This window comes from Terrapene carolina, unplaced genomic scaffold, assembly GCF_002925995.2.
Source record: "Terrapene carolina triunguis isolate 2854851 unplaced genomic scaffold, T_m_triunguis-2.0 Scaffold33781, whole genome shotgun sequence".
NCBI lineage: Eukaryota > Metazoa > Chordata > Testudines > Emydidae > Terrapene > Terrapene triunguis.
Window position 1 is genome coordinate 987 of NW_020698132.1, and position 11,987 is coordinate 12,973.

Sequence of the window (11,987 nt, forward strand, 5' to 3'; positions counted from 1 at the left end):
GACCGATCCACTGCTTCTGCAGAAAGTCCTACCACAATATGTGCGAGAAGAGACTGGTGGCAAGAATGCGCACAAATGGAACAGCTCAGCCCCATGTTGGCACTGCTGCGTGCATGCTGCAGCAAGAAAGCAGAGAAGTATTTGGACCAGAGAAAAGTTGGGACTGTCCGGAGGATGGACGAAGCCCAGCTGCGCTCTTGGCTACCTGTTCCGTTCATTAATCTAGATTGTCTCAAGCCAGAGCTAAAGGCAAGAACAGAACTCAGAAACTTGTGCTCTGAAAGCCCAGTGCCCAGCCTTTTGCGCAGAAGGGGAATCTCCATTAGCAATTGTCAGTATAGGCCCTATGACGCACAGCTGGACAGTTCTGATTCCATTCAGCAAGGTCAATGGTGAGTACAGGCAGTGTGTGGTATTTACTATTAATTCTTACCATGTCATTCTTGTGGATAGGCCTCCCACGGAGAGCAAAGAAAAAATGACTGGATGGAAAATTGTCATTAAAATTCCACTTGCTGTTTTGACTGATTCCTGCCCTCCAGCCCCAGCATGAATCCTGGGAGCTGCCTTCTTCTGAAACAATGGGCGGAAGCAGCCATCAGCCTTATAAATAGAAATAGCCCTGCCCCCGAGTAGCCTACCCAAGCTCACGCCTGGTTCCAAGCCGTGATGAGAAGGGAACTTTCTTAATATAAAAAACCTTGGTCTGCCCACAGGTTCCCTAATTTGTAACCGCAGTTTGCACTTAGAAAGGAAGCGGTTTTCCCGTGATCAGGCTCCGTGACTGAGCAGTCGTCTTTGCCCTCTGTCACAACAGTTACCCTGAGGCTGCTGGCCCAGGAATGAAGCTCTAACCGCTCCCTTGGGGTTCATTGGGGTTCACGGCAAACTCTGAATGGCTGCATTCAGGACCCATGAGGGTGGGCAAGTTCGTGGCATGACAATAAGCGGAGGCGTGGTGGCGAGTGGCTGGGAGGGGAGGTGGTTTTACTCCAAGGTCGCCCCTTGGAATAGGTTTGTACCGTGATGTGTATGTCATAAGCATTAACAAGGCGCATGCAAATCTTCACCCAAAGCCCCATATTGTCACCCACACGTATTCATAAATACATTGTCATGTCTCTGACATAGTCATGGCCCTTTGCGGGCTCACACATCTGTGCACCCTGCACACACACACACAGATTCACAAACACGCACCGTCTATTTCTCATGCGTGCACACACAGATTCACAGACACATGCTGAGAGGAAGGACTGCCTAGTAGTTAGAGCACGGGCTTGGCATTGGGGAAGCCCTCATTCAATTCCCTGCTCGGCCACTGATGGAGAAACGGAGGCACCGTGTGACCTCGGTAAGTCACTTAGCCTCTCTGTGCCTCAGTTGCCCCATTGTACAATGGGGATAGGAGCCTTGCCCTACCTCACAGGGGGTTGGTGAAGATGATTGTGATGCTGCAGTAACAGGGTTCGTATGAGGCCCATAGGTAGATTCATAAATACAATCATGTTTCTCATACACCCTTCTCTCTCACACGCATTCAAAGAGAGAGTCCCATCACACGCACAGTCACACTTCACGTACACCCATTCACAAGCATCTGCTCACTTCACTGACACATGCTCATGTGCTTTGGGAAGCATGAGGCATTCAGCCCATACTTCTGCTTTACGGCCAAGGGCTTGCAAGGGCCGTATCGAGCATCAGCTACAGAAATGCTCCTCCCCTAGATTTAATGTCATTGCTTTCAAGACATAAAAACAAGGCAGAGGTTCCTCTTTTGCCTCCCAGCAGGGATGGAGCAGCAGCGCCAGGTAAGACATTTTTTGCCAGGTGTATAATACCTGAAGGCTTCATGATGCATTAGCTGGGTGGGACACAGAGGCCCATCGGTGGTTGACTTCTTCCAATAAAAGAAATTACCTCATCCAACTTGGTCGTTCCTAAAATGTGTTTGGCAAGCAATGCATCAACCCAGTCTGCCCTAGACAAAGGAGTGTATATTTGTGTGTCTGACCGGCTGGTCATCAGGCAGAGACAGGCCCCGTTTACATACGAATCAGCAGGGGGATGAGGTCATCCTGAGTCTGGGGACAAAACAGTGAGTTTGGGAAGAGATAAGGAGAAGCCATCGTGGCAAGCTGAGAAAGACGGGTCCTTCAGCCAAGGGGGTTGAAGTCTCTGGGAAGTGAATGCAGGTGAGAAACCTGCTTTGACAAAGATCTTTCACCGAGGAAGACAAAGGAAACCAGCACCTTGTAATTCTATGGAAGGCCCTGACTGACTGAAAGGAAGTCAGCCATGGCTGGAGAAAAGAAAAATTGGGAAGAAATCTACCTTGCTGGGTTAAGTTTCAGTCTTTTAGCTGTGAGTTTTCCCTTTATTTGGTTGTAACTATCTCTACCTTTATCCCTTCTACTTGGTACCACTTAATCCGAGGTCTTCTGTTAATGAATTTCTTTTACTTTTAATCTAAACCAACCCAGTGCTGCCTTTGAATTGAGGCGATTGTTAACTCCAGTTAAGGCAACAAGCCGCTGTGGTTTTGTCTCTTTAAAGGCGCAACGGACCTGAACGTATTCAGGAAAGGGCTGGACATTGCAGGGCAGATGGTGTTGGGGAAATTCGGGACGGGGGTGGGTTGGGGTCACTTGGCCAGTAGCCACCAAGGCTGGTGGCGTTCAGAGCATGGCAGGGGTGTAACAAGCAGACACACAGACACTGAGTGCATGCTGGCTGGGAGCACCCAGACAAGGAGCGAGGGCTTAAGGCACTCAGGGTTACAGGAGAAGTGGTGACTAATCTCTCACTGGTCTGGATTGCACCTCAGATTGTGACAGAGTCTCCCGCCTTCTTCAGCTCTAAAGACCATGCAGTGAGGTAGGGGAGGCTCTTTGACTCATCCTCCATCGTGAGAGGATCCTTGACACCCAGCACAGGCACAGATGTCACTTCGAGAGCCCGCCTTGTTTGTCAGCCGCGGCCCCGCTGGAGACAGCTGCGATTCAAGCCGGTAGCTCAGTGAGCTGGGCCGTGGAGCGGAGAGCAAATGGGGGAGTCCGAGCTCCCAGGAGAGCAATTCTCTGCCAATCAGTATGCAAAAGCCATGGCTGGAAACAATTGGAGGGGATGAAACCAGCACCTTCCTGTTGCAAAGTGTGGAGCAAGGGACCCACCTCCACCCCTAGGGACCGGTCCTGGGTTGGCTACACAACAAAGAGGGACCCATTGCTGGTTCCGACTGGGGTGTGGCTGGTGCCCTGGAGGAACAACAAATGACGGGACATTTCTGCCACGTGGAGTTGGTATCTCAGAAAACAAACCAAATACGGCCTAGACCCAGATCTGTGCCCCAATTCAGGTGTGAAACCAAACCCAAAGCTCCAGCCTGCTCGGGATGAGGAGATCTGTGCACTGGGCTAGGAAGGCCGTGGAGCCAGGGCTAGACATAATGAAAAACAGATCGTCAGGAAGGGAAAAACATTTACAACCTTTCTCTCTTTCCATCTGGAAAGCTAACAGAGCTCCCACTTCTCTTACGGCACCCACGGAACGTGGGCCGAAGCTTCAGGAAGGCCTCTGGGATCGGGAACAAAGTCAACACTGTTCCTTGTGAGCTGGAACTACCTGGGCAGACGTGAGGAACATGCAAGGAATGAGTGGAGTCCCAGGGCCTCCCCTAACCAGTGCAGTGAGCCTCTGCCGCACGTGAAGCAGCTGCTCCAACGTAACGGCGTTTGTAACATTTCATTTCATTTGTCACTTTCGATAGCTCAGCGCCAGACTTCCGCATTTCTTTGACCCCATTCACAGCCCGTCTCGGAGGCTGAATTGGGCCGAAAACCGACTCTAAGGTGATTTATTTTCATTCACTCCTGAGAAAAGGGCACCAGAACCATCACAGCCAATAGTGCTCGAGGGCCAAAGGTGATGGCGCGTTCACGTTCAAGCAGGAGGAAAATAGACCACTCGGAGCCAATTGCATTCAGGTTTAAGGGAAACATCCCACGAGGTGGCAATGGATCCTTACACTGGTGTCAGGGGTGGGATCTGTCCTCTTGGGGGCCCCAGATTGCTTACACTGAAGTCAGGAGTGGGGTCAGATCTCCTGGGGACCCCGCGACTCAAGGATCAGATCTAGCCGTATCTTTGCGAGCGCTGTCTAGGGGAGTATGTCATAAACCAGCTGGAGAGCGTGTGTCTGTGTGTACATGTACACACCATTGCCTTCTAGTGAATGGAATCCAAACAGCGTGTCATAAGCCCTATACTGCTAACCCCTAGGTGAGATTCTCCTTCAGTGCAAGGCTTAGGCTTTTGGAGCAGGCGGGTCTGAGTTCTAGTGCTGCTCTCACCTTGATGTCCAGAGCAACTCCTATGTGCGGCAGCCCTTCTGTCCTAGAGAACCAAAGAGCAGCTGCAATCATTTCCCCACTGAATATTTAACCTTGCCCAAGGGGTCAGCCTTTAAACATAGGTGCTGGCTGGTGAGATCATAGCTGACAAGGAGAGAAGGGGATTGTAGTCCAGAAAGCTGCCATATAAAGCTCTTTTTGGATGCAAAGTCCCCCAATATAGCTGGGAATTGGCCACGAACCAGACCCACAGATTTGGCTGCTGCTTCTTCCCCCCCCCCCTCCATTTTGAAATTCTACCAACATTTCCCCCCCACACACATTTGTGTTTTATTTCTTAGCTCCGCAACTATGAAGCAAGGGTTATGCCCTCCCATTTCCTGCGTGGCGAGATGCTGAACATTCCTGCGACGTGTATATTTAGACGCTGGCTTGAAATCCTCTATTTATCATAAGAGGGAGCTTGCTCTCAATGCGGGGAGAAGGGGGGGAGGGGTTTGCGTGACTCACCAGCATGCAACAATCATCTTAACTTCCCTCCCACCCCACGCTGTTAATGGGGCAGGCCGGATGGAAGGGTCGGCAGTAAATGCTAGTCATGGGGTTCTCCAATTTTTTTTTGCTGTGACCCCCTTTGAAAATATTTGGGTTGTGACGACACCCCCCCACATACCACGCCATCCTTACTTCTGCGGTGCTGCTGGCGGCGGCGCTGCCTTCAGAGCTGGGGGCCTGGCCAGCAGCAGCTGCTCTCACGACCCCTCTGCCATAGTCTTGCAACCCCCTTTTGGGTGGGGAGCCCCAGGTTGAGAAACACTCCGCTAAAGGAGGAATAATTGGCGGGCTGAGACGCACGCAGGGCTGGCCCAGATCACGTCTCCCCACTGCCTTCAGCTCCCACTTGGGTTCACCTACCCCGTGTTCCCAGAGCCCGAGCCCCCATTCACAAAAAGACTGGCAGCATCTCGTGGTCCAGTGAGAGGGAGTGAATGGGACGGAGTGGATGATGGGAGCTGGGAGGACAGGGAAAGGGAGAGAAACAGGCCTGGTAAATGAAGCTACACACACAGCTCACATCCAGGCGCACACATTCATATAAACTCTCAGCCCGGTGTACATACACACCCCCATTCACAGGCACGGTGTGGCCCCTGCTAACACACCCTACCTCTGGGTCTCCCGCTAGTGGCTACACCACATATAGAGGCTTGAGGGTCAGCTACTGCCTCCCCGAAAACAGGGCTGTCATTTTAGCTCAGGTCCCAAAGTTCACTGCCCACAGACACCCCAAGCAGGGGCACCCTTACGCAGCCCTGGCCAGGGACAGCCCTGCAAGAGGAGCAGGACTGGAATCACTGGAGGGCCTGACCTCTCCTGGTCATTAAAGATCCCGTGGGCCCCTGCCAGCAGTGGAGCACCTGGGCTGGTTTGGAGCCCTCATGTAAGTATGAGCCTGTATCAGCACAGCCCCCGCGACACCACACTAAGCACCATGAGACAGGTCTCCGTCTGTCCATATCTAGGCCTGATCCTGCTGTCCTCCCCACATGCTATTCCCACAGGGTGCAGACGGGACAGGATCAAGCCCTCAGTTTCATGGTGGAAGCGCGAAGGATCCTTGTCCCGTCCCCCCACAACACACCCACGCTCTCCCAGTCCACGTGCCATTTGCCAACATCTCTCCAGCCTCAGGAAGACAAATCCCAGCAGCTTGTTCCCGTTACCCCTCCGGAGCGCTCCGCATTCTTGCTGGAGGAAGGCCCGCACCAGCTGATGGCAGAGGCAGGACCCTGTGGGCTGGGCTAGCCCATCACCCCCATAAGCCGCGTGCTCTAAGCCAGCGGGACTCCACCCCCACAACGAACACCTCCTGGTGCCCTCACCTTGCAGAATCAAGCCGCTGCCTTTCCCATTTCGCCCCATAGCCGAGGCGATGGGGACAGTGCTCTGTGGAGATGAACACAAGGAGGTAAGCCCTGGGCCAGAGCCAGTCAGCTTCACCCTAGCATGGGGGGAGGGGGGGGAAGAGGGAAACAACAGGAGGAAGATTCGACATTGCAACAGGACACGAATGCTCCTGGCGAATCCGGACGGTGCCAGCTATAAAAAGCAGCAGACAAAAGGCATTTGTGCCGCAGAGCTGGACAAAGCTTGTGTGTCAGCCCAGCGTGTCTGCGGCAGAGCCAGGGCCCCTATTCCAGCCTGGGGAGCGGCACAACCGTGTCAGCATCTCCCTCACGCACACGACAGCCTTGCCCAGGTGGGGGTCTCAGCGCCACCCGCTGGATCCAGGCAGGAGCTGGGGCCGTTGACTGGGCTGGAGTCAGAGAGTGGCCCTGAACCGCCCCGCGTGACCTTGGTCAGCTTGGGTTCTTCGCTCCCTTGCTGCGTGGCTGGGGTCCATCCCCCCCGAGTCAGGGGCTCTTCCGCAGTGCAGTCTGGCAGCCTCATCGCCTGCAGCACGAGGGTCGCTAGGGGACGTCTCAGCTCCTGCTAGCTACGCGCCCGGCCAAGGCAGGGATTTGCTGGCAATGACCCGGCAGCGTGGGGCAGAGACGCCTCCGCCCTGCTGCTGAGACGTGATCCAGTGAACAACTCCCAGGGGGGCAGGGGTGGGGTGGGTCTGAGAGAAGACACCTCACTGCGAGCCGAGCAGGGAGAGACCAAGTACCTCCTGACTTCCAGCCACAACCCAGAAACCAGCCTCCAGCCCAAGGCCCAGTATGAGCCCACGGGCAGGGCGAGAGTGAACGAGCCGCACGCATCCTGCGCTGGCCAGATGTGGAGCACTGCTGCCCCCCCCGGATTGCACTGGGCACAGCAGGCAGGCAGCCTCAGGGCCTGAAGCAGCAGCATGGTGACCACAAGCCAACACACCCTGCCCGGGACCAGCTTCACTAAGAAAAGGCAAAGTGGCACCGATGGGGAAACTGCTCCTAGCCCTGGGAATAGAGTAACAGGCGCCCTGACTCCAGCCCTCAGGCCACATGCCCCTGCCGGAGCCAAGAACAGAACCCAGGAGCCCTCAAAGCACCTCCTGCCACCCTCAGCCCCCGACTGCAACTCCCCCGACCCCCACAGTGGGGTCAGCTCCTGCCCACTCCAGGCTGCTGTCAGGCTGGCTGCAGCGCTGCCCCAGCTCCCCAAGGAGACGATGATCCAGCTGTCCCCAGCTTGTCCTGTATTCGGTGGATGGTCGGTACCATCTAGCGCTCAGAAGGAGACCACCGTGGCAGGGCAAGGGAGCCAGCGTGGACCGGAAGGCAGAACCCCACTGCTGGGTTCTCTCCCCAGCTGCGCAGCCCTCGACACCCACTTCTCCATTCACTCTCGTTTGCAGCGTAGGGCAGTAAGGAGCATTGATATTAGGTGTGTCACACAGCGCCTAAGGCTACCATGCAACACAGAACAGACCGTCTCTGCCTGAAGACGGACAGCAGGCACCCCCTGTAGCCCAGTGCTGGCTGTAGGAAGCTACCAGCCTTCACTTCCCACCCCCACATTCAGTTCTCCCCTCCTGAGTGCCAGTGGGCAGTGATGGGCAGCTGCTGTGTCCACCTCGCCACCCCTGCCACTAATGGCCCCCTTGCGTTCGCATGGGGGCAGAGGCCCAAACGGCCTCAGACTGAGCTCTGCTCTCAGTGGGGTCTCTCCAGGCAGACAGGACAAGGGTAGCGCAGATGGGGCAGACAAAAGCGGGGCAGAGCCCTTTACTCAGCCCCAAAGCGGCCTCCCTTGTTCCCTGCCCTCCTACCCCGCTGCTTGGAGCCACCTGGCCGACAACCCCTCCGCCCACTCCTAGCGCCAATCAGCAGCCCCCGGTCCCCAGGTTCAAGGCTGCACGGAGAAGAAAGGAGACGGGCCAGAGGCAAGGTCAATGACGCGCTTTTATTGGCCGACGTTGCACTGGCATTAGAAAGGGAACCGAACAACAGAACCCCTGAGTGAGTTCACATGGAGCAGCGAGAAGGGCGGTGAAGCCCCATCACTGGGAGGAAGCCATGATGCTGGAGACACCTGCGAACAGAGGAAGGATGGAAATTAACCCCTGCTCAATGGATCCATTCCCACCCACCCACTGATTAACAGCCACTGCCGGATCCCACGTGCAGTCCTGACTCCAGCAAGGCCCCCGCTAGGGCCAGTGAGAGCTGGGTGACCCCAGCGAGGGGCCTGACAGAGCCCAGGCGGGCGCACGGCACTCACTGTCAAAGTCGATCTTCTCCACTATGTTCTTGGGTTTGATGCTCTCCTCCTGGTTGCAGATGAAGATCTTGCCCGACTCCGTTTCTGTCCAGCCATATTTGCTCATCCAGACCTTCAGCTGGTTGTCTGCAGAGAGAGGGGCGGGGAGGCTGAGCAGAGGGAGCCTTCGCCCCCCGGTTAGCGCCGGACAGGATCGCGTCTAAGAAAGGACCCTCGGCAGGAAGCGGTGGATGCTAGAGCCTGCAGGCCAGGCCAGTCTCAGCCAGGGCGGCTGCGCTCGGGCGACACAGGAACCCAGCCCCAGGCAGGCTGGGGCGCTGCTCCAACTCTGATCCTCTAGCCCCACGCATCTGCTACCTTGGCTCTTCCTCTTAACCTGCCAGCTGAGATCACGGGGCTGGCTGGCAGGAGCCCCCGGCCGAGGGGACACAGGAAGGGATTCTGTTCTTTGCTACAGCACAGCTGAGCTCAGTCCTGCGTTTAACTGAACTGAGCTGGGCCCACTCATCCCACAGCTTCTCCTCTCAACACATGAGCCTCCAGGTCAGTTAACCTCCCCTCTCCCCCCCCAGGGACTGTCTGCTCCCAGCCTGCAGTGGCACAGCCCTGATCTGTACATGGGGCAATACCATGGGGCAGGAGGAGCCCGGTGAGTAATGCTCGTCATTGTGGAGCTAGTTCAGAGCAGGGATGGGAGACCTGCCAAGGAAACAGCGAGCGCAGGTGGCACCCATGAGCCCACGGGGGGTGCTGGAGGACTGAAGGGCCTTACCCGAGAGGTCACCCAGCACCTCAGCAAGCAGCCACCGGTCGATGTGCTGGTACGTGATCCCCACCACGTGGCAGATGACTACGTGAAGACACAGAAGAGACAGATGTTGCTATTCGCACATGACCCAACGCCCCTCCCCACCCCAGCGTGGCTGGGGCTGAACCTGACCCACCTGCTGGATAGAGTGAGGTTTTAGCCCCAGGTGGATCAAGCCCGGGTTCAGCACCCGGCTCCCACGGGGACAACGTAGGAACATCCAGCCCCAAACTCCACGGCCCTGGCTTACCAGCCGACACGCCGGCCACTGGAAGGGTTTGGTGACCGGTCCCTGACCCCCACCGGGAAGGGGACACTGCAATCAGGGAACGGGGCACACCGGGGCAGACAGTGACGTTATTAGCCAGACTTACACTTCCTAACGGAGTCTTCAAACCCCGTGATCCCATCCAGAAGCTCCATGTTCTCATCCAGGGCTTGCTGCAGAGGAAGGACTCGGTGTTAACATGGGACAGTCACCAGCCAGGGAGCTACAGGGCGCAGCAAGGGCCACGGGGGACAAGGCAACGGGCCGACTAGTTCAGTGGCCAGTGGCAAATGCTGCAGAGAAAGGAGTCTGCCCATTTTGTTCTAAAGGTGACCAGTGGACATCCAGGTGGTTAATTCCCTCCTGAGCCCATCCAGTGATCAGTCTACGCCGTAATGGAGAAGCCCTTGGGTTCGTGTCCTAGGGAGCCCAGTTGCAAACCTCTGCTTCGTTAAAGGAGTGTGCACTAATGGTTAGAGCAGCGTCAGGCACCAGGACTCCTGATTCTAGTCCCAGCTCTGGGAGGGATGATGCCAAGTGGTTAGAGCAGGGGCTGGGAGCCAGGACTCCTGGGTTTTATCCACAGCTCTGCACAGACTCTGAGCTCAAGTCACTTGCTGGGCCGGAGGCACAAGTCATTCAGGCTGGTGAAGCCCAATAAGCTTCAGGGGAGGGGACACTCACCCAGAAGGCCTGGAAGTGGCAGGTCTCCAGTAGCTCTCCCAGGTAGAGGATCTGCCTGATCGGCCTCTCTTCTTGCTGAGGTGCCGGGGTCAAGGGAAACATGCATGGGGGAGGGGAAGGAAGGGGCTGGAGCACAAGAGCAAGTCGCTCCTGTCCCTGACGCTCGTTACTGCACACCCCTGGGAAGGAGGCCAGGGGGATGAGTGCAGCAGCCCAGCGCCTCCAGGAAGAGCAGTCATTTCCCTCTCCATGCCCTGCTGTCAGGAAGACGCTTAAAGCTCCCTGGGGTCGGGCCCAGCTGGGAGGGAAGGAGGGGAGCAAGTGGTAACCGGTTCCTCGGCACGAGCCAAGCACCCACCGGGGAACTGAAACAGACGCAACAGAACGACACACAGGCAAAGTGGCCGGCTCAGGGAACTGGGAGACGAGGCTCCTCCCCCTCTAGGGCGCTGGTTCTGATCCAAGTCAGTACTGAGCGTCCTCAGTCGACCACCGTTCATTGGCTCGTCTCGAAGGAGCTCCCTGTTCACGTCACCTAAAGCCGCCACCACTCGCTCCTGGTCACCCTCAGAAGCCAAGAGCCGGTGGAGCAGGAACTTATTTCCCACTGCTGGGGGGGTCCCCTCGAGGCCAGAGCAAGGGTGTGCACCCCATCTGTGGGGAGAGCCCTTCCGAGACCAGGGCAGTTGGACAGGCCGCTGGGTGCGAGGGGGGCATGCCAGGAAGAGTGCCCCAGGAAGGATACATGAGCCTGGTCGATCATACACTTGCAGAGGGTGAAGTCCGTGTGCGGCAGGTTGGTCAGGGCTTTGAGCAGGATCTGAGCCGTGACGGTGGTTTGGAAGAAAGCAGGATTGAACTGGTACCTGAGGACGGAGCGAGAAGAGGTCAGCAGCCCCGGGGCGCCCATCAAACCCAGGTTTATCGTCACGCAGACATCGGGAGATGCTGCACATCATTCATAGAGCCTAAGGCTGTGATCATCTGCCCCCCTGTATAGCCCAGAGCGCAGGACTGCCTGAAGTCAATTCCTCCCTGGCCTAGAGAATCTTTTACAAAAGCAGCCAATCCCAATTTCAAACCTGCCGGCAATGGAGAGTCCGCGACGGCCCGCGGTAAGCTGTTCCAATTGCTAATTACCCTCCCTGTTAAAAGTGTCCATTTCCAGTCTGAACCTGGTGAGCTTCAACTCGCAGCCCTTGGTGGTGGCTAGTCAACTGCCCAGCTCTGAATAACTGCCCTGAGCTTTAACCACGTCTCTGACCAGCTAGTGCAAGGGCTGGCTCCACGGGGCTCGTAGCCACATAAGGACTAGGTTAATGATCACAGCAACTCTGTGCTGTCCCAGAGACGGGCACTCGCATAGGGGCGTCTCCTTGTAACTGGTGGGGCCCAGCCTTAGCCAGGAACCCTCAAACATGCCCACGTCACCAGCCCAGTACTGCATGATCATGCACAGGTCTTGCCCCCTGGCATGAAGCAGAGATGATGGGTGCCCCCGCCACTCACAGCTTGAGCACAGCCAGGTTGGCCTCCAGGTCGTAAGCGTTCTCCTTGGCCTGCGTCTCCACATAGCGCTCCAGTGTGGCCAGGTTCTCAGGGTTGTACCTGAAATGCAGAGGGGTCGGTGAGACACTCAGCAAAGCCCATGGGGCGGGAGGGGGGG

The 11,987-nt window shown here is 56.4% G+C and overlaps 1 protein-coding gene across 1 annotated transcript; it reads right to left on the bottom strand.

Moving 5' to 3' along the window:
- Positions 1 to 8,224: 8,224 nt before the first annotated feature.
- Positions 8,225 to 11,982, bottom strand: EIF3K (eukaryotic translation initiation factor 3 subunit K; the record flags this gene model as incomplete). Its single annotated transcript, XM_026663575.1, has 7 exons — positions 8,225 to 8,372; positions 8,562 to 8,687; positions 9,334 to 9,411; positions 9,744 to 9,810; positions 10,322 to 10,396; positions 11,067 to 11,187; positions 11,831 to 11,982. Coding segments are annotated over 7 exons (651 nt in total), but the record flags the coding sequence as incomplete, so codon positions are not given.
- Positions 11,983 to 11,987: the final 5 nt, after the last annotated feature.